The 21,343-nt window shown below is 49.9% G+C and overlaps 1 protein-coding gene across 5 annotated transcripts in view; it reads right to left on the reverse strand.

The window, feature by feature from the left end:
• The window catches only part of DNM3 (dynamin 3), a 272,517-nt gene that overhangs the window by 168,019 nt on the left and 83,155 nt on the right, over window positions 1-21,343 (reverse strand). For all 5 annotated transcript variants that reach the window (XM_055121454.1, XM_055121453.1, XM_055121451.1 and 2 more), the window contains one exon: window positions 9,598-9,711. In XM_055121454.1, the coding sequence (XP_054977429.1) occupies window positions 9,598-9,711 (114 nt within the window). The remainder of the gene's footprint in view (window positions 1-9,597; window positions 9,712-21,343) is intronic.

Here is a 21,343-nt window from a genome sequence, read left to right on the forward strand (position 1 = left end):
GTAACATGATAAGTTGGATTTCAGGGCAAACCTCGCACTGGACGGTTCTGGTTTATTTATTCATTCTGTTTTCCTCCTTGAAAATTCAATGTGAGTTTTCCTGTCTGGCCCGGGATCCCTGTTAGCACACCGGGCCCCAGTGTCCCGGGGTCGTTTGTGAATAAAAGTTGGAAATCTGACTTGTTTTTAGCCCTGTGATGTTTTAATGTTTAATTGCTATTGTGTGTTTCTCTCCCTGTCCCCTTGGCCCTCCCGAACCGCCCAGTCTGGAAAGCAGACGGAACCCAGCTGCCCGTGAGCCTCGGAGCCCCCCCGCAGCGCCCCGGGCCTGGCTGGACGGAGTTGTCATGTGTCTGCCTGTCTACACTTGCTGTGCAGAACATCCGCTCACCTGTACAGCAGGCACAGACAGGCAGACACACGACAACCCAGCCTGAAGGACACCCAGCCACCGAGAGACATGAGGCCTCGCGCCGTCGAGTCAGCACCGAGAGCGGCAGCCAGAATGAGGGGCGCCGGGCGGGGTGGGGGGGGAGGAGAAGGGGGGGAAGAGCAGTGTGGGGTGGAGGGAGGGGCCCGGATTTTAATGGGTTGAATACTTAACTCGCATGCGTTATCGTTATCATGACTCTTTTGTTTTAGTTCAAATATTGGGTTCTCCTTTCCAAAAAAGTAAAGGGAGTGGTGCCGCTAAGATATAATAAAACCCATTTCTAAAAATCTTCCTGTGCTCCCGAATAGTTCTCTTTCCCCGACTGTGCCGACAACCCTACACACACACACACACACACACACACACACACACACACACACACCCCTTTGCTCTCTGAATTATGACATAACCAATATTACCAAACAAGAGTCGGTATCACCAAACTTGATTGTCTGCTTTTTTTGGCTTCTTGGGTCCCAAAGACCCAAGATGCTCAGGGCTGACTCCTGGCTCTGCACTCAGGAATCACTCCTGGCGGTGCTAGGGGACCAAATGGGATGCTGGGAATTGAACCCGGGTTGGCCGCGTGCAAGGCAAACACCCTACCCACTGTGCAATCAATCCAGCTCCAGTATCACCAAACTTGGGCCCGACGGGCCACCAAGAATCAACGATTCTAGTCATTTGCCAGAAACTTGGTTTCGTTTCTGGCATAATGACTTCTTATGAGAGAGACAGGAGGAAAGAAAGCAGGAAGGGCTGGGTGCCAGAGGAAGCTGCGTTTCAGGCTAGTAAACAAACTGGCTGTTGGAGTCTGGGAAAAACAGTGAAACGGAGTGTCTATTTCCAACAATTTTTGTATCAAAATAATTGCTTCTCCTCTTTGGGAAGGCGGACTGAAGCGCTGTCATTTCCAAACATCCAGACAGACAGAGATGTGGGTCTGTGGCTCACAAGGTATTCCAAGGGTGGACTTGAGAGGTATTTCAGCACGGTCTCTTTTCCATAAAAACTTGCACATTCTTGAGATATTTGGGCAATTTAATTACTTTCCAAGAGTGCAGGAAGGATTAGCGGGCATGTGATATATATTTTGCCCTATCTCCTGAGAAAATGTCAAAACTTCGATTTACACACTGTGAACTGGAGTTAAGCGCATCAAGCTGGCTTTGTGTAGATGAAAGAATGCAGGGTATAAATGGCAAGTAGGGTAAAAGAAGCTGGTCCACTTTGAAATGGTTCCCGAAAACATTTTTGAGCCTGATGCGAGATTCGTGTTCATCTTTCTTAGAAAGATTCTGCTCAAGCCTTGAAAGAATGTGGCACAAGGCTCGCCCAAATTTTATGCTTTCTTAAATTTAACTAAGCATTTCAAATAAATGTCTTGGACTCAAGCAAACTATTTTTTATTCATACTTTAAAAAAAAAAAAAAAGACAAAGTCTTAAGGCTCAGAGCTCCACAAGGTTCAAACATTTCTATAACCTGGGGATATTTTACTGAATCTAATACTCCAGATATTTTAAAAATTAAAAATAAAAATAAAAACAAACCCAAAACCAAGTGAATGGGCCCAATTCTGCAGCAAAATTATGCTTAAGGCTGCATGTCTGCAATTCCGCATCTGGTCCCCTGGCAGCATGCCATCCGCAGAGGCTCTGTGTCATTCTTCAGGCGGGATCAGAAAGGAAAGGAGACTCTATCCTGCCATCAATGGCCCGGGGGAAGCCAGGAGGCCAGCAGAGCCATCCTTAAGGGGGCGATTCAGTACAACGTTCCAAATACTCTCCCCTCCAACAGGTGGCTCATATCTGGGTTGCATCCTTTTTTCTTTCTTTCCTTTTTTTTTTTGCTTTTTGGGTCATACCCGGCGATGCTCAGGGGTTACTCCTGGCTCTGCACTCAGGAATCACTCCTGGCAGTGCTTGGGGGACCCTATGAAATGCTGGGAATCGAACCCGGGTTGGCCTCGTGCAAGGCAAACGCCCTCCCCGCTGTGCTATCGCTCCAGCCCCCCTTTTTCCTTTCTTTGTGGTTGTTGGCTTTGTTTTTTTTTTTTACTCAGTTCTCCTCCCACTCCCCGCCCCCCAAAAAAATTGCTTAAGAGAATGTTATCTATATGTATTTAAATTCACTCAATAAAACGTTTTTCTTTCCTTTAAGGAATTCTTCTCCAGCAAAGAGTAATACAGGGGCTAGAGCAATAGCACAGCAGGTAGGGCGTTTGCCTTGCACATGGCCGACCCGGGTTCGATTCCCAGCATCCCATATGGTCCCCCAAGCACTGCCATGAGTAATTCCTGAGTGCAGAGCCAGGAGTAACCCCTGAGCATCGCCGGGTATGACCCAAAAAGCAAAAAAACAAAGAGTAATACAGTTAGTCGACATACACTTTTGAGTGGAATAAATGATACCGAGAGGAGAGTGGCCTTGTATCTCTAAGTATTTTCAAACGATTTAAAACAGCATTGGCCAGTCTGGCCTGTGGAATAATGCTGTGTAGTTTTCAAATTATACACCTTTGATAGTGCTGGAATGTGCATATGTTTCTAGGGAAGGACCCTACATGAAAATGTAAAAAGGTGGGGGAGAGGGGGTGGGGCTGGAGCGATAGTACAGTGGTAGGGCATTTGCCTTGCACTCGACTGACCTGGGTTCGATCCCCAGCATCCCATAGGGTCCCCCGAGCACTGCCAGGAGTCATTCCTCAGTGCAAAGCCAGGAGTAACCCCTGTGCATCGCCAGCTGTATCCCAAAAAGCAAAAAATGGAAAAGAAAAAAAGAAAATGTTAAATAACGGCCTGAGAATAACCCAGGGGTTAAGTACTCGTCTTGAATGCGCAGAGCCCAGTTAGAGCCCCAGAACCACACATGGTCCCCTGTGAACCACCAGGGGGTGATCCCAGAGTCAAAAGTAATCCCTAAGCACAGCTAGGTGTGGCCCAAACACACACACACACACACACACACACACACACACACACACACACACACCACCCCACCTACCCCACCCCCAAATATAGTGCAGTTTATGTATGTGAAAAAAAAAATACACAACAGTGGTCATCAAGAAATTTAAATAATCACAAAGAGATTGAAGTTTGCTATGTCTTGAGACTTCTTTTTGTTTGTTTAAAAAAAAGTCTTAAGTCAAGAGAACAGTTGGAGAGGCTGGAGTGAGAACAGAGGGGAGCGCGTTTGCCTTACATGCAGCCGACGAGGGTTCAATCCCCAGCATCCCATATGGTGCTCTGAGCACTGCCAGGAGTGATGCCTGAGTGAAGAGCCAGGAGGAACCCCTGAGCATCGCCGGGTGTGAGCCCCCCAAAGACAAAAAACACAAAAAGAGAAGAGTTTGAACAATGTTCAAGCAGGCCAACCTTGTGAGATCCAGCCAGGATTAGCGCAAGCAGGGCGGGGAAGACTGAAGCATTCCCTCTCCTTCCCCATCTGACCACGTGCCCATCCAGAGGGGGAGCCACTGTCCTGTCCATTTCCTGAGGTTCTATCTGTCATCTGTGACCGCTACATAATAAAAACAATACCGAGTAAATATCCCTATAAGGGAATTGCCGCCTCCTCTTATCTCGCTATCCAAACACTTCAACCCACAAAAATGAGGCCTGTAAATTTGTTTTTTTTGAGAGTCCAGAGAATATCCGATCAATGCAGATCCTTCAATAGTGTAAGGTCAGTACGTTTCCAGTGGAAACATTCCTTAAGGATCTGACTTCTGTAGGCTCATTGCTACAGAACAATTCCTACATGACGCAGAATCATTGTGATTGTAAGGTTCATGCTGCACTACAGAAATAGGGCCATTACTGGCCAAGGACTGTTAGGATCTAGTCCCCCCGGCTGGAGCAATAGTACAGTGGGTAAGGTATTTACCGTGCATGCGACCGGGTTCAATCCCCAGCATTCCATATGGTCCACCAAGCACTGTCAGGTGTGATTCCTTAGTGCAGAGCCAGGAGTAACTCTTGAGCACCACCAGGTATGACACCCCCCCACACACACCCCAAAAAAATATACTTGGGGCTGGAGCAATAGCACAGCAGGTAGGGCGTTTGCCTTGCACGTGGCCAACCCGGGTTCGATTCCCAGCATCCCATATGGTCCCCTGAGCACTGCCAGGAGTAATTCCTGAGATGCAGAGCCAGGAGTAACCCCTGAGCATCCAAAAAGCAAAAAAAAAAAAATACTTTAGTATATAGTCCCCTTCCATCAGAGATTTGAACTATCACTTATACATTTAACACTAATAGTAAGAAAATCAAAGCTCGGGGCTGGAGCAATAGCACAGCGGGTAGGGTGTTTGCATTTCATGCAGCCGACCCAGGTTCAAATCCCAGTATCCCATATGGTTCCCTGAGCACCGCCAGGAGTAATTCCTGAGTGCATGAGCCAGGAGTAACCCCTGTGCATTGCCGGGTATGACCCAAAAACCAAAAAAAAAAAAAAAAAGAAAAGAAAAGAAAAAAAAAGAAAATCAAAGCTCTTTTCTCCTTGAATCACTATATCCTATTCATCTGAAACCCTATTTTGAATATATTTTAAACAAAGACCAGTCTCTGGCCTCACCCCGAACACAGCTACTACTCCTTGACTTGGGGGCTACACACCTACAGAATGCCTTGGAGAGGGCTGAAAGCCCAAGGCTTCAGAAGGGGGACCATGCAACCCCTGGCAAAGAGCACAAAGTCATGTGTACGGGAATCCCACTATTTGAGGGAAGAAAGCCTAATCTAGAAGGGCACCCAGGTGTGGGGAAAATTCCTTGGTGATCCTGAACTTTGAGTGTAAAATGATCCATTATTCTCAAGTGGCAGAAAGCCCCAGTCTCAAAAGACCTGGAGGGTAAAAGGCAGAGAAGAGAAAGTCAGGAGATCCCATTGAGATGGAAAGATGCAGGACATGGCCTGGAGTTTGGCCATTCTGGCCACACCTCCCTACTTGTGCATTGAGGTCTGGCCTGGGTCAGCTCAAAGAGTCCAGTGGGCTGGCCTCAGTGCTCACTCTTGGCAGAGGAGCAGGAAGACGCAGGACTCCCCTATAATCCCATGGAGGAAAGGGCACCCAGGGCCTCTCTTGTCTCTGCCAAAGAAGGTACAGGGGCTGGAGCGATAGCACAGTGGGTAGGGCGTTTGCCTTGCACACAGCCAACCCGGTTCGATTCCCAGCATCCCATATGGCCCCCCGAACACCACCAGAAGTAATTCCTGAGTGCATGAGCCAGAAGTAACCCCTGTGCAATGCCAGGTGTGACCCAAAAAGCAAATTAATAAATAAATAAAATAAAGAAGGCACAGATCCTACACCTCCTGTCGCGCAGCATGAAATGACAATATCCATGTAACTTAGATGACACAGGAATCAAAGAAAGATGTGACAGGAGGGATATCCGTGGTTGACATGACACAATTACATGCTTGTTACTTTGTTACATATGATTCTTCATCTCAAAGTAGTCTCTGATTGAGTTATGCATCTGGGATCAATTTACCGTCAATTAATTAGTGATCTATCTTTAACCTTTGGTTTATGAGACTCTTACAAAATTGTTTGGCAGGTGTTTGACAGCTATGGTCCCCTCAGTGTTGGGGAGAGGCTGAGGCTAAGAGACAAAGAACAACTTGTTCTAACACTGGTACGTCCTCCCTCAAAACCAACATACTCCCCCATCCTTCCTACTGCTGCCAGGCGTGAGGTCTAGGGGGTCTTTTGTTCAATTAATATCATCCCCAAGACCAGTGGAAGCCCTTGTTTTTGGTCACAAGACTATTTCCTAAGCAATTTACATTTATTACAAACCTGTCATAAATAAAAGAGCTATATACATTCATGTGGCACAGCATGCTGTTTGTTCTGCGGCCAATGAGATGGTGAGGAAAACATACCATACATTATATAAGACTAACAGAAGGCTGGCTGGCAGAGCATGGGAGAAAATGGGACAAACCTCCCTTATTAAATTATCACCTCAGCAGAATTTCCACTCAAGTCTTGTAGAGGTGTATAAATGTATCTTGGAATAAAGGAATTACTCTATCACTGCCTCGGCACTATCTCCTGGCTCCTGTCTGCCTGACCTAAAAGGTAAGTCTCCGGATGCACTACAGGAATATTTCCCTGGTGCCCACAACAAAATCCAGAAATCCGGGGAGCCTAGTGCAAGCACACAACTCACCAAATACACAAAAGACACGTATTTTAGAGGAAGAGGCTAAATGGAGTGTGGGGGCTGGAGGCTTCCCTCAGAGCATGGGCGCCCTATCAGCTGAACTATGACAGCAAGACCCCTAGAGCATCCAAGGCTCGTTTCTAGTCTGGTTGCACAGGATGGGCGTACAGGGGCAAATACGTGGGGCCTCCTTTGCACCCCACCCTTCTCCTTTCTATCTCCCTCTTCTCCCGGGCCCTTCTAGCCTCAGTTCTCAGTTCACCGGAGGTTGACTGCTGAATCCTAGTTTGGGACAAGGGACAGCACTGTCCCTCCCCTCTGCCCTGGCTGCAGGATCAGGCCTTCAGCTATGCCTCCAGCAAGAGCCCCAGCCAAGGAAAGGGGGGCACTGGCTGGAAGGAATGGAGTGGCCCCACCCCCTAAGTCAGGTCACGTGACCAAAGGTAGGTTTCCTTCCCCCCCCACTCCCTAGCTTCTGCCCAGGCACCTGCACCGTGCACCCCTCTCCATGCACCTGCACCAACACTCCAGCCCCCCACCTGCCTCCTTCCCCTCTGGCCACCCCGACTCTTCCATACCCCCATCCCGTCACGCACATCTGGCCTCCCTGGCAGAGTTGGCTCAAGGATGCCAGGGATCCTGGGACCTTTGTGGGGGCGGGCACAAGAGCTCAAGCAATATGGCCTGCTGACATCTCTGCTTTACCACCAACCTGAGAGGTGAACTTGGGAGCCCAAGAACTCTTTCCAGGGCTCTGCAACAGGGAAACTGAGTCTAGTGAGTGACATTTCCAAAGGTTGGGGCCTCTCTGTTCTTTATCATTTTTAGTTTTTTCATCCAAAAAAGGAGAACGATAGCATCTGATCTGAGGGTTGTAATATGGATGAAGTGGGGTCACATATATGTACAGTAACATGCAGACACACATACAAATATGTATATAAAACACCACTCTCGGAGAGCCCAGCAAGCTACCGAGAGGATCCCGCCAGCACGGCAGAGCCTGGCAAGCTCCCGGTGGCATATTTGATATGCCAAAAACAGTAACAAGTCTCACAATGGAGACGTGACTGGTGCCCGCTCGAGCAAATTGATGAGCAACGGGATGACAGTGCTACAGTGATAAAACACCAGCTATTACTATCACAATTCCTGTGCAGATCTTTTGAGCACAGGATAGTTGGAAATTTTTTCAAAGACCAGGATGTATTTAAATGCACACAAGTGATCAGCTAAGTCCTTGTGAATACACTTATCTAAGAAGCCCTTTCTAGTGGGCTGGAGCAATATACAGTGGGTAGGACCCAGATTTGATCCCCAGTACCCCATATGGTCCCTCAAGCCCCGCCAGGAGTGATTCCTGAGCACAGTCAGGTTAAGTCCTGAGCACTGCCATGTGTACCCCGCTTACCCAGCCCCCCCAACACACACAAAGATCTCTTTGGGTAACTGAGCATAACACAGAACCTCTTACAGATTTTCCAAGTTGGGAGGCCTCTTGGAACTCTTGCGGCTGTGGTCTGGAAACAGCAGAACTCCCCACAGAGAGACAAGGACAGCTAAGCCGCCGGCGCAGGAAAGAACCCATCACGAGTGCCCAGACGCCGACAAGGACTGAAGCGAGTGAAATCTATCTGACACTGAAACTTCCATAAAAGCTGTTCTTGTTTTTTTTTTTTGGGGGGGGGGGTGTTGCTTTTGTTGTTGTTTCTGTTTGCTTTGCTTATTTAGCAGAAGTGTTCCTTGGACATTGCTATAGAATTTCGCTTTCTGCAGAAAAACTTCGCAGCAATCAATCAACTGATCTTCCGATATTTATTCCACACATGCTGAAGCATAAAGTTCTTAGGGCACAGAATGAAGGGTGTTTTTTACAGCCACTGAGAGGCCCTGCCGTGTGACGGTATGATGACAAGGATAGACCAAGAGAAGCTGGCCCTGTCTGCAGAGTGGAGACAGGCCCACCGCCAAGTGGCATTGGTCTCGTGAGCATGGTTCTCTCACGCCTGCATGCCTGTGGCACAAGCTCCCCAAACCCCAGGTCAGAGCCGATCTCGGGGAATGATGGTGCAGGGGCTGGTTCCACCACGGCTGTCCCAGCGCCACTTCTTAGCACTTGCTTCCCTCTGCAAGACGCAGCGGATTTTGTTTTGTTCTGGTGCACTTTTATAGCTATCCAACTTCAACGGAAAGTAAATTGCAGGCCCCAAATTATTAACAGCTCACATGAACCAGAACACCACAATTATCATAATCCAGGCTTACTGTTTTTAAACATAGATCTCAAGTTCTCAAAGACCAGAACTTCTATAAACAGTTACCCAGGACTCACTTGAAGATGAGCAATTTGGACATTAAAAAAAAAAACAAAAAAAAAAAAACCAACACTCATTTGACCCACGTGTCAGAAAAAATAAGCGCTCAAATGTTGCACCAAGCCAGCATTCGTGTCACAAATTTTGCTCTGGAGATGCCCAATCCCCTTGGGTCTTTTTCAACGCAGTATTTAAGGGTGATCGCTCTCACTATACTAGTACCGTGCCAGGGCTACGAAACAGGAAGTTTCCGACTACACCGTCAGGTACACAGACATGTGACTGCACCAGAGGGAGGGAGGACGTTCGAGGGGAATATTGGGGACTTGGAAACTCTGTGGGAAACAAACAAACAAGACCACTGCCCTGTGGAGCCCAGCAAATATCCTAAATGATGCCTGTGTGAAAGAGAAACGGAGGGGCTGGAGCGATAGCACAGCAGGGAGGGCGTTTGCCTTGCACGCGGCTGACCCGGGTTCGAATCCCAGCATCCCATTATGGTCCCCTGAGCACCACCACGAGTAATTCCTGAGTGTAGAACCAGGAGTAACCCCTGTGCATCGCCGGGTGTGACCCAAAAAAAGCAAAAAAAAAAAAAAAAAAAGAAAGAGAAACGGAGCTGGGAAAGCTTTCATCACGGAAACTCCTTCCCAGTCTGCGGCTTACCTCGTCATCCTTATACCAGGACAAGCTCTCAGCCGTCAGGACGAACCAGTACCCCTTCGAGCCTCCTTTCATGATGCCAATGTTGCTGATGGTGAGCCAGCCCTTGCGAATCACCTGCAAGAGAGCACAGGGCGGGGCAGACACGCTTAGTGGGGGGGGGGGGGGGGAGGCGCAGGGGTGCTACGACTGAGCCAAGTCAAGAAAGTGAGGTCCAGCTTGCAAGCTGCACGGCGTGCGCCTCCTCGGAGCGCCACCCCTCTGTCAGGCTGGGCTCTCTCTGCCCAAAGCACAGACCACTGGGGAATCGTCTCTCCCACCCCACCCAGCCGACCAAACAGAAGCCCCCATCTCGGAGGGACGGCTTCAGGCAGCACTGCCGAGACAGACAGGAACGGAAGGGATGGACAGCAGGCTTGAGCCAGGCCTATTTATGGGTCTGTGGCCACCCATGGAACGGGCTGAGCTGACGGCAGGAGCAAGCAGGGCCTCACCAGCCCACTGCCGCTTCTCCCCTTCCCGTCTCATGGCCCATTTGTCGGTCTGGTTTGCATCTCTCTCGGATTTCCACCAGCAACTGGCCACCAAATGGTGAAAAGAGGAAACTCAAGCCAACCAATTAGTTCCTTGTTAACAGCTCCAAATCAAGCAGTTTAAAGAGGGGAAAATGAAACAATAAACTAACATAAAAAGTTGGGAGTTATTTTTCCCTAGAAGTAAACATGGGCGGAAAGTTCCTGGACATCAGTTCTGGGATAATTTTTTCTTCTTTTTTTTTTTTGGATCTAAGGCCCAAAAGCAAAAGCCACAAGAGTAAAAAAAAGACATGAGTGACTATAGACAAACAAAAAACTTCAAAATCTTCTGCACAGCCAAGGTGACTGCCAACAAAATTAAATGACAATGTATTGGATTGGAGAAAATATCTGAAAATACTGTATATGCTAAGGGGCCAACATATTTATAATATGTAAATAATGAATGGACTGGAGCGATAGCACAGTGGGTAGAGGAGTAGGGCGTTTGCCTTGTACGTGGCCAACCCAGGTTCGATTCCTCTGTCCCTCTTGGAGAACCCGGCAAGCTACCAAGAGTATTCCGCCCAAACGGCAGAGCCTGGCAAGCTACCCATGGCATATTCGATATGCCAAAAACAGTAACAAGTCTCACAATGGAGACGTTACTGGTGCGTGCCCGCTTGAGCAAACTGATGAACAATGGGATGACAGTGCTACAGCGCTAAAGAATGAATAAGGGCAATAGCAAAGTTTTTTTTTTTTTTTTGCAATAGCAAAGTTTAAATCTTACTAAAAGAAAAAAAAAGGCACAAGATCTGAAAAGGTATTTTTCAAAAAAACAAAAGCCACAGAGATCGTGAATAGTTACATGAACGGATGAAAGTCTCGACACACTAATCATTAGAGAAACGCAAATGTCACATCAGTTAGAAAGTGACTCTCAAAAAAGAGAAGAATCAATGTGTGGAATGTGTGGACAATACAGGAGCAAGAGGGTCTCTTCTGTGTTGTAGGTGGTGGGAATGGACATTGGCAGAGTATCTCTGGAAAAAATTGAAGATGCCTCAAAAAAACAAGCAACACCAAAACAGAATCCAACATAATACCACATAATCCAACAATTCCATTTCTAGGTACCACAGAGGTACCTGATGGAAGTAACAGATAATTCAGTACAGAACAGATAATAGCACATAATTCAGCAATTCTGCTAGCTGAAAACTGTACTCAGTGCTTATTATTTGCAATGGACAAATAGAGACGATGGACAACCTAAGTGTCCCTTGATGGGGGAGCAGACAAAGAGATAATGGAATATTGATCGGTCACTAGCTTGTGGATGGGGCAGCTCAGAGGAGCTGCAAGAGAAGCAACGAGGGGGCTGGAGTGATAGCACAGCAGGTAAGACGTTTGCCTTCCACACGGCTGACCCGGTTCGATTCCCAGCATCCCATAGGGTTCCCCGAGCACCGCCAGGAGTAATTCCTGAGTGCAGAGCCAGGAGTCAGCCCTGAGCATCGCCAGGTGTGACTTAAGAAAAAAAAAAAAAGGAGAAGCAATGAGATCAGGCTGGGAAGTGGTTCACTGGCCTGTTTCTTTACCTAGAGAAAGACAAACAAAACCCAAATATCTAAGAGCACTGAGTCCAGAAAATGCCAACTGAGGTGAAGGTGTTGAGGCGAGAGCGGCAGTAGAGGCAGTATATAAAGAGCTCAGTATATAAAGAGCCCCCTTGGAAAAAAAATACAGGTGGTGCAGGAGTCATAGTCCAACAGAGAGGGCACATGCCCAACCTGGGTCCTATCCCCAGCATCCCATAGGGTCCCTTGAGCACCGCCAGAGTAATTTCTGAGTGTAGAGCCAGTAGTAACCCCTAAGCATCACCAGATGTGACCCAAAAAGCAAAACAAAACAAACAAAACAAACAACAACAACAACTGTAGCACTGTTGTTTGGTTGTCATCAATTTGCTCCAGCGAGTACCAGTAAAGTCTCCATTGTGAGACATTGTTACTGTTTTGGGCACCACCACCACCATCACCACCACAACAAAACAAAAACAAAAAAAAACAGGGGCCAGTTAGGGCACATGCCTGATAGGCACCTGCCCTGGGTTCGAGTCCTGGCATCCCGTGGTGCTGAGTACCTCTGGGTACAGCCTTCGTAGGCTCCCAGCACTGGCTGAGTGTCCCTGGGTCATCTTCAGATTCGGACCGTTGTACTGAATGACCAACCCAGCTGACTGAAACAAGAATCCCCATAAGGCCCCAGACCTGAGCACCACTTGGGAACACCCAGCCCCCCCCCCAAAGACACAAAAACAAAACAAGTTCGTGACTGCTTCCCCAGTCTCCCCTGAGACCTGTGCTGGGTGAGTGGCCAGTGGTGACTGAGTGTCTGAGGGACCAGGCGTTGTGCCAGGTGGTCCATCCCTACGGCCCTGGGAATGCCCAGCTGTGCTTCCCATCAGTCTGAGGGGGGCGGGGAGAGCACTGTCACATCTCCTGGTGGCCAGGAGGGCGGGGAGGAGCCATGGGTACAAGCCCAGAGGGGAACTCGAAGGAGTCATCCAAGCACGATCACACAAGGGACAGACGCCCAGGAAGTACCACTCCACGTCGGGAAGTGTTAGGACAGGTGGGCACCCTGGCCAGAGGGTGATGGGGTGGCTCTTGTATGGTTTTCGTGTTCTTGGGAAATGGGGCGGGGCTTCCAATCACTGGAAGAGAGGCCAAGTGAGGAAAGGATTGGACTCTTTCTGGCACTTCAAGGGTAATAAAAGCTTCTGCTTACTAAACACTGCAGTCAGGAAGCTCGCCTGGCATGCACCAGGATCTCAGTCCGAACCCCCACACCACAGGGCCCCCCAAGCACTGCTTGATGGCCCCCAGCACGGCATTGCCATGTCTGAGCAATGACCATTTTATCCCAGTTAAGCAAAGATCAGGAAAGATAGGTCCCACAGACATAGAAGGATTGCACTCATTTGTGGGATATCACTGTCACTGTCACTGCCATCCCACTGCTCATCAATTTGTTCAAGCGGGCACCAGTAATGTCTCTCATTGAGAGACTTATTGTTACTGTTTTTGGTATATCCAATACGCATGGGTAGCTTGCCAGGCTCTAACACTCGGGCTCGATACTCTCGGGAAGATAACATAATAGGAGACTGATACCCAAGGACAGTAGAGACAAGGGCTAGGAAGATTGCTCCACGGTTGGCAGCCTGCCTTACAAGCTGGGGAAGAAGGCAGCTGGGACAGAGAAGGGATCACTAAGTCAATGATGGTTGGAGGGCTCACTCGGGCTGGGAGATGTGTGCTGAAAGGGCATAAAGGACCAAGCAGGATGGCCTTTCAGTATCCGTATTGAAAACCAGAATGTCCGTAAGTAGAGAGAGTGAGAGAAACTGTCTTCCACAGAGACAGGGGGTGGGTTTGGGGTGGGGGTGGCGGGAGGGATACTGGGGACACTGATGGTGGAGAATGTGCCCTGGTGGAGGGATGGGTGTTCGATCATTGTACGACTAAAACACGAACATGAAAGTTCTGTAAACATGAAAGTTTCGTAACTGCAGCTCACAGGGATTCAATGAAAAGAAAAAAATAGAGATAGGTCCCAGACGGCCCCCAGCTCAGCAATGCTTCAGAGCACCCCCTAATAAGACCCATCCTACAGCAGAGGGTGTGCAAACAGCACCACCTGCATCATTTCCTGTAATCCTGGAGGGGGCTCGCCCTCTCTGTTCAGGTAAAGCAAAGGCGGGGGGAATTGGGCCCTACCCCTCTGCAGCCCCTCCTCCCACCGGCAGGCCTTCCTCCCAAAGCGTCTGTGATGGCTCGATGCCTTGTGCCCCTCTGACAGAGCACGCTTGAACACCAGACTAAGAATCCACCTGCTGGGTCGACTTTAGGGGGGAGAAACTCCAAACAATAATGGTGAGTTTTTTGTTGAAATATTGAATGTAATCAAAGTAAAGTGAAAGTAAAGTGAAATTTACCAGTTACACAGGCAGGGTGGGGGGCTGGAGAGGTGCGGGGAAGAGGGGGAGGTTTACTGTGATTCTTGGTGGTGAAATATGTGCACTGGTGAAGGGATGGGTGTTTGAGCAATGTATAACTGAGACCTAAACCTGAAAGCTTTGTAACTTTCCACATGGTGATTCAATAAAAGAATAAATTAAAAAATAAAAATAAAAAAGAATCCACCTGCTGGTCTCGTGGCGAAGCCCCAGCCCGTGACCCAGCAGCACACATGCTAAACACGGTTTCTAAGAGCAAAGACTGGAGACGGACTGGTCAGCAGGCAGACCGCGACACTAGCCACGGGCTGAAATTAAGCTGAGCAGGCCCGAGATGAGAAAGCGCTTTGGCCAGGTCCAGGCGGGGCTGGACTTGGGAGCCGGGTGGGCGAGGTTTGCCTCCTACTCCCAACACTCGCTGGCTGAGGGGCCCCGGGGCCACAGGGTAGCAGCAGCTTCCGGGCTCTCCATGTCCCGGGAGACTCAGCGACTCCTCGCAGGGAGCCCAAGTGCCGATAGCACAGCGTGGCTGTTATCTGCCAACAGGCCAGGCGCTGGGACGTCAATGACAACTGGAAGTGGGGGCCAGGCGGAGAGTCACGTACATTTCCTCGCGTCCTGACCATCCTCATGCTGCTCTGAGTCCCAGTGGCCAGCACGCACGGAGGGTCTGGAACAGGTCATTTCCTAACACTCCTGCAGGGAATCTAAGGCAGATGGGCGCCAACCTGGGAGCGGCATGCTTTGACGGCACGACCTCTGGTGGCAGGTGGCTCAGCACTAAATGAACGCCCCTGAGACAAGGGGGACTGGGCTCTGTCTGTGTATAAAGGGAAAGTCAGCTGACTGAAACACATTTGTGTGCCGACTAATAATCTCAAAGTAAGGAGTCCGCCTTTAATAGTCATATCAAATCCGGGGCTGGAGCGATAGCACAGCAGGCAGGGTGTTTGCCTTGCATGCGGCAGACCTGGGTTCGATCCCTGGCATCCCATAGGGTCCCCCAAGCACTGCCACAGGAGTAACCCCTGAGCATCTCTGGGTGTGACCCAAAAAGCAAAAAATAAATAAATAAATAAATAGTCATATCAAATCCCTTCTCTACCGGAAGACACAGCTGCCAAAGTTGATGGTAACTTCCGGGTTTCTCCTGGACTAGAACACTGGGGGAAGTTTCGGAAGTCCAAGGCCTGGCTCTGTGAAACAGTCTCATAAGGAAGCCAAAGGAAGACCCTTCTTTCCACTCTTTTTCTTTTTTCCTTTTTTTTTTTTTTTGCTTTTAGGGTCATACCCAGCGATGCACAGGGGTTACTCCTGGCTCTGCACTCAGGAATTACTCCTGGCGGTGCGGTGCTCAGGGGACCCTATGGGATGCTGGGAATTGAACTCGGGTCGGCTGCATGCAAGGCAAACGCCCTCCCCGCTGTGCTATCGCTCCAGCCCCTCCACTGTTTTTCTTAAACTGCCATCCATGAGCCCCAGGAAAAGCCCTATAGCCGACTTCCTTTGAGCCTCCCTTCTAGAACATTTCCTCAAGCCGCAGCAACTCATAAGGTTGCTGAACTCTCCTGATTGTGGAAAACACAGCCCTGAGGAATTTCTTCCCTCCTCCCTGGAGCCCTGCATTTGTGCAAGGGCCTGCTCAGGTGCCCCCCTCCCCCTCCCCCACCACCACCACACACACACACACACACACACACACACACACACACACACACACACACAGGCCTGCCCACTTCTGCAGAGCTCACTCCCGGGTTGCTGTTTATTCTCAACGCTGACTCACCTAACCCTCGGCAAGACCCAGGCCATTAGCGATGATGAAAATCAGGGCCCGGCGTCCTCCACTCTCTTCCTGTGTATCTTTTCCATGTGCGGGGCTCCCTTTGAAGTGAAGAGGGAGCTCTGCATGTGGAAAAGATTCCAAATGATACAAAGCAGAACGAGAACCAAGTCTGTCATCGGATTCTCACGTTCAAGGACAAAAATACACATGGCGTGGGGCGGGGGGTGCAGTGGGGGAGGGGCGATACCGACTAATTAGCCAGGTCTGAGTAGGATGGGGAATATTTTGTTAAAAAATAATGCAGGGAGGAGCTGGAGAAAGAGAGCACGGGGCTTAAAGTGAATGACTTGCACGTGGCCAACCCCGGTTCCATCTCCAGCACAGACTGGTCCCCGAGCATGGCGGGGGTGGCCTGGGTAAGCCCAGGCACCACAGGGTCCAAGGAGCACCGCATCCTCAGGCCCGTGCATTGAACCGCAGGCCCATTTGGCCAAGAACCAATTAGAGGGACCACCAGGCACCAGGAGTATCACTGGGGCGCCCTCACCACCTTTCAAAACCACTTATTCCGAGGGAGCTGCTCCAGGAAAGAAAAAGCAAGGTCCGGCAAGTCTTCGTCCATTTTTTAGGACATGAGTTAGGGCCCTAGATGTTTCTCTGGCATCAGAGCTCTGGGAAAAGGAGAAGCTGATATAAGGGGTGGGGGGTGGGGAGGGTGGTGTGTGTGTGTGTGTGTGTGTGTGTGTGTGTGTGTGTGTGTGTGTGTGTGTGTGTGTGACCTGCATGGGGCTCAGAGGTATGCAGGACCAGACAGAACCAAGACCCACTAGAGGAATGCTGCCCAGGGGCCAATTGGAGGGGTTAGGGGGCTCAAGGACTGAGCATTTGCACTAAGATCTGAAAAGCATCCAGTGGAGGTGCAGGGTCGGGGGGAGGCAGCACTGGGAAAGCAAACAAGGGTCTCATGCAGGACCTGTCCACAGCGACCAGAAATGGTGCCTGGCCAGTCATTGACACCCTAGAAATTTTGTCTTCCTCCTGCAAGCAATGAGAAGGCTTTGAAGCACTGAAGGCAGGGCTGCAGCAGAAGATCTGCAGCATGAAAAGGTTTCCTTGGTGCAGGGATTAGAGCAGGTAGAAGGGATGGAGGGAAGATCAGAGGGAAGCCAGGGGTCTCGGGTGTGACCACTCGGATGGGAGGGGGAAAGATCAGGCGAGCACACAAGAGGAAAAGTGAATATGAGAAGAGGAATGGGGGGGGGGGGGGAGAGAGAGAGAGAGAGAGAGAGAGAGAGAGAGAGAGAGAGAGAGAGAGAGAGAGAGAAGACTCCCCAGGCTTGTGAATGAAACTAGGCAGACTCTGGAGGGAGAGAGAAGGAGAGGAGAGGAGCAGGGGATAACGATTAGAAGGAGGGGCAGAGAGAGGAAAGGAGAGATGAAGGGGGAGAGAGAGGATTGGAGAACTGTGCTCAGGGAGTATCGAACTCGTAGGTTCCATCTATACAAGTCAATATGTGCCCATGGGGGCTGAAGAAATAGCACAGCGGGTAGGGTGTTTGCCTTGCATGCAGCTGATCCAGGTTCGATTCCCAGCGTCCCATATGGTTCCCTGAGCATCACCGGGGGTAATTCCTGAGTGCAGAGCCAGGAGTAACCCCTGAGCATCGCCGGGTGTGACCCAAAAAGCAAAAAAAAAAAAAAAAAGATGTGCCCATGGAGGACTGGAGTGATGGTCCAACGGAGTAGGGTAATTGTCTTTGCATGTGGTCAACCCATGTTGAACCCCTAGTGCCACATACCATACCCCTGAGCCTTGCCAGACATGATCTCTGAGTACAGAGCTGGGTGTCATCCCTGAGCACCACCAGCTGTGACTCCCAAGCCAAAATGAAACAAAAAAGATGTGCCCACTGAGTGAATAAAGAAGATGGGGTACACTCACAGGATGGACTACTACACAATCCTAAAAAAGATGAGATCCTACCATTGGCAACAACCTGTCCAGGATGGGGCATCGGGCTCCAAGTGACAAGTTGGACAATGAAAGAGATAGGAACCTCGTGACTTTGCTCGTGGGTGGTGAGGAAACCGGTCCAGAGATCTCAATGATACAAACACAAGCTTTCAGACTCTCGGGCCAGGCCTGAATGCCCCGAAACTAACGGCGCGTTACAATGCAAGGTGACTGGACTACACAATCTCCGTTCCAGCCCAGGAACCAAGAAGTCCTGGAGAAGAGTCGGTGGGACGGATAGCTTTGAGAACTGCATGCCATGGCGGACGCTGCGTCTGCAAAGCAACAGTGAGTGATTGAGAAGAGACGAGGACCAGGGCCAGAGCCTTGCGGAGGGTAATCCTGTCAGGCCGGAGTGGCTTAGATAGCCACAAAAGACAATGTGGGTGGCTCCCAGGAGGGGCAAAGAATGGGGAGTACTGACCCCCCAGAAACCAATGGAAGAGAGTCCCAACAAGGCAAAGGGATTGGATAGACCCATGGTATTCGCTGGCCAGGGAATACGGATGTTACTATAGAAAATATTCAGAATGTTTAACAACTGGTACCGCATGCATCTGACCAGTGTGAGGCAGGCTCGGGTCCCCGGGAGAAGGGAAGGGGAGGTTCCATCCCCTCCCCGTCATCCATGTCTGGCTCAAGAGTAGGCAGGGGGGATTCTGTGAGGAGCATCTCTGAGGACACTCGGGCACTGAGGGGAGCACCCAGGACAATCTTCTCATCACCAGGAATGAAGCAGGTTCAACCTCGGAGAGCCTCCCCCAGGCCTTGATCCTGCCACGGGAGGGGAGGTGGAGGGGAAGGGCTTCCATGCTAGTGCTCCTAAAAACGTCAAAAGAAAAAGAAAAGAGGAGGACTGGCTGATGAAGAAACATTCAAGAGTTTGTTTGGAAGATGGGGGTTTGGGCTTTTAAAATGAAGCGACAAATTGAGCCATTATTCTACCGTTAAGAAGAAAGACCAGAACCTAATTGACTTATACCAAAAATAAGTAGGGGGGGGGCGGTGGCGGCATCTGGTCAGGGGAATAAGGAAGGGATTGAGGACAGGATTGCATTGCATGCAGCTGACACTGGTTTGATTCCCAGCACTGCATATGGTCCTCTGAGCACTGCCGGGGGTAGCCCAAAGCACAGTCAGTAGCAGCCCGAGCACTTCTAGGTGAGCCTATCCCTCTCCCCAAAATAGAGGTCACTGCACAATGCTGGTGGTGAGTTGGAGGCAAAGTATGAACACACAGGGAGTTACAAAACCCTCGGGGAGACCATGAAGACCATTTTCAAGCACCAAGCAGCACCCATGGGCTTCGGTGAACTGCACATTTCTCAAGTTCACGATCTGGACTTCGCACTTCCATCGCCGGTTTCAAACACGTGGCAGTTGTGTCTGCTGGGCTCCAGGTTTCCTGGTACGATGAGAACTTGGTCGAAGGCAGGAGCTTGGCAGGAGGGGGCTATGGGGGCGGGAGGACATGTGGGGGATAATCTGCTGGTTATCAGATGTGGCACGGACCTGGGTGAGGGTCTCCTCGAGACAAACCTCACGTGTTCTGTTTTGCTCCCAGGCTGAGAGTTCGAGTGAAGAGTCCCCATCTCAAACAGAGGCGGTATGAGGGAGACAGGGAAATGGCAGGTACAACCATCTGGCCTCTGAGGGTTCATTCTGTGACTCACCCCTGCACTCTGGCCTCCACTCACAGGTTGCTGGCACCCAGGTTCTACACCCAGATGACTCCACTGTCCGAGGCTTCTGGTGAACAGGTCGTGGGCAGTGATGCTGCACATTCATGGTTAGGGGTTGGGGTTGGGGGGCACGGACTGGGTGCGGGTCAAAGTTGAGAAAGGAAGAACGCTCCTATCTCCACGGATCATGGCAGCCGCCAGGATCCAAGGACAAACTCGTGATGGGGAAGTTGGTTCCAATGTTCACCACATTTTGGTCACTTCCGGGGCACAGGACTTGTCTGCTCAGGATCACATTTCTGCACGGGGCACCACCTCTTCCCTAGTGCTCACGGTGAGGTAAGAAACAGAGACAATTCCCTCCGGGCAGGTACGAAAGGAGCAGTCCTTTGAAACCAATCTTCACCCCTTGGCAAAACAAAAATTTTAAGAATCAAAGGGGACGGGCCGGACAGGTAGGAAAGGGGATAAGATGCTTGCCTTGAGCCAGGCCAACCTGGGTTCGAGCCCTCGTGCTGCATATGTTCCCCCAATCCTCACTGGGAGTGATCCCTGAGCCCAGAGCAAGCCTTGAGCACCACCAGGGGTGGCCCCCAAACAAAAGATTCAAAGCAAAGCAGCAGCTTCAACAGAATCTGCAGGTCATCCTTGTCGCTGACATTATGGATCATTTGCATGCATGGCCATAGGCTTCCAGATTGAAAAATCTGTAACCCTTTCATTCAATGGTCCTGGGGTGGGTGGGATGGGGGTGCAGGAGGTGAGGGAGAAGAGGGCCCTGTCACATAGAGACGGAGAAAGTTGGTGGCTGTGGTCCTGGCCATGCTCAGACTGTGTGCAGGCACACGGAAGAGAAAAAGAAACAAACATGCAAAACTTGGGTGAGGAAGGTGCACATTTCCAATGGAACATGGAATGAAGAGCTGGAAATGGCATGGAAGTCAGGAAAAGGATCCCCCGGAAGTGAACACTGGACCTCAGGTAAAAGGGAAAGAAGAATGCAGTGGGTACAGAGAGGAGTCCAGCTGCAACCCTGCAGCAACCCCGCCTGTGCCCGAGATATGCCAGTTCTGGTCAGCACCAGCTGACCGGATGGCAGGCAAGCTGGTGGCGAGAGAAGGGACCAGGAGCAGGAAGGGTGATAGATGTTAGCTTTCGGATTCTGTCCTATAGGTAATGGCGTTTGAACAAGTTCAGAATTTTTCTTCTTCTCTGTTTTTTTTTTTTTTTTGGGGGGGGGCCTATACCCAAACAAAAGAAAACCACAACAGATGTTTCACTTGGTTGTATTTTCAGTATAGCAAATAAATAAATAAAAGATTTTCGGAGCGTGTTCCTAAGTCTCTTAATTGTGGATTTTAATTACCCAGTTTCTTCCTGACCTGCTTAATCAGGGCTAACTGAAAATTGGTTGGAACTCAAAAAAGACTGTGGGAGGAAACTTAATAAAGTAAGGGATGTTACAGATGAAATCCTGATTTTTACTGAAACACTAAAGCGCATCGGAGTCACAGCACCCTTGTTTCTGAGGAGAGGAGCAGGGGCCCTGGTAAGTATCAGTCATCCAGCGCAGCTATTTCACTTAATCCCGCAAACTAGCTGCAGATGTCGGGCTCACACAGCTCGGCCGCACATCTGTAATTTTGAAATGGTGTCATATTTCTAAAACCTGACTTCGTAGGCTCCGGAAACCGGTGACATGAATTATGAACCTCAGGAAGAGGA

Source organism: Sorex araneus, chromosome X, assembly GCF_027595985.1.
Source record: "Sorex araneus isolate mSorAra2 chromosome X, mSorAra2.pri, whole genome shotgun sequence".
Classification (NCBI taxonomy): domain Eukaryota; kingdom Metazoa; phylum Chordata; class Mammalia; order Eulipotyphla; family Soricidae; genus Sorex; species Sorex araneus.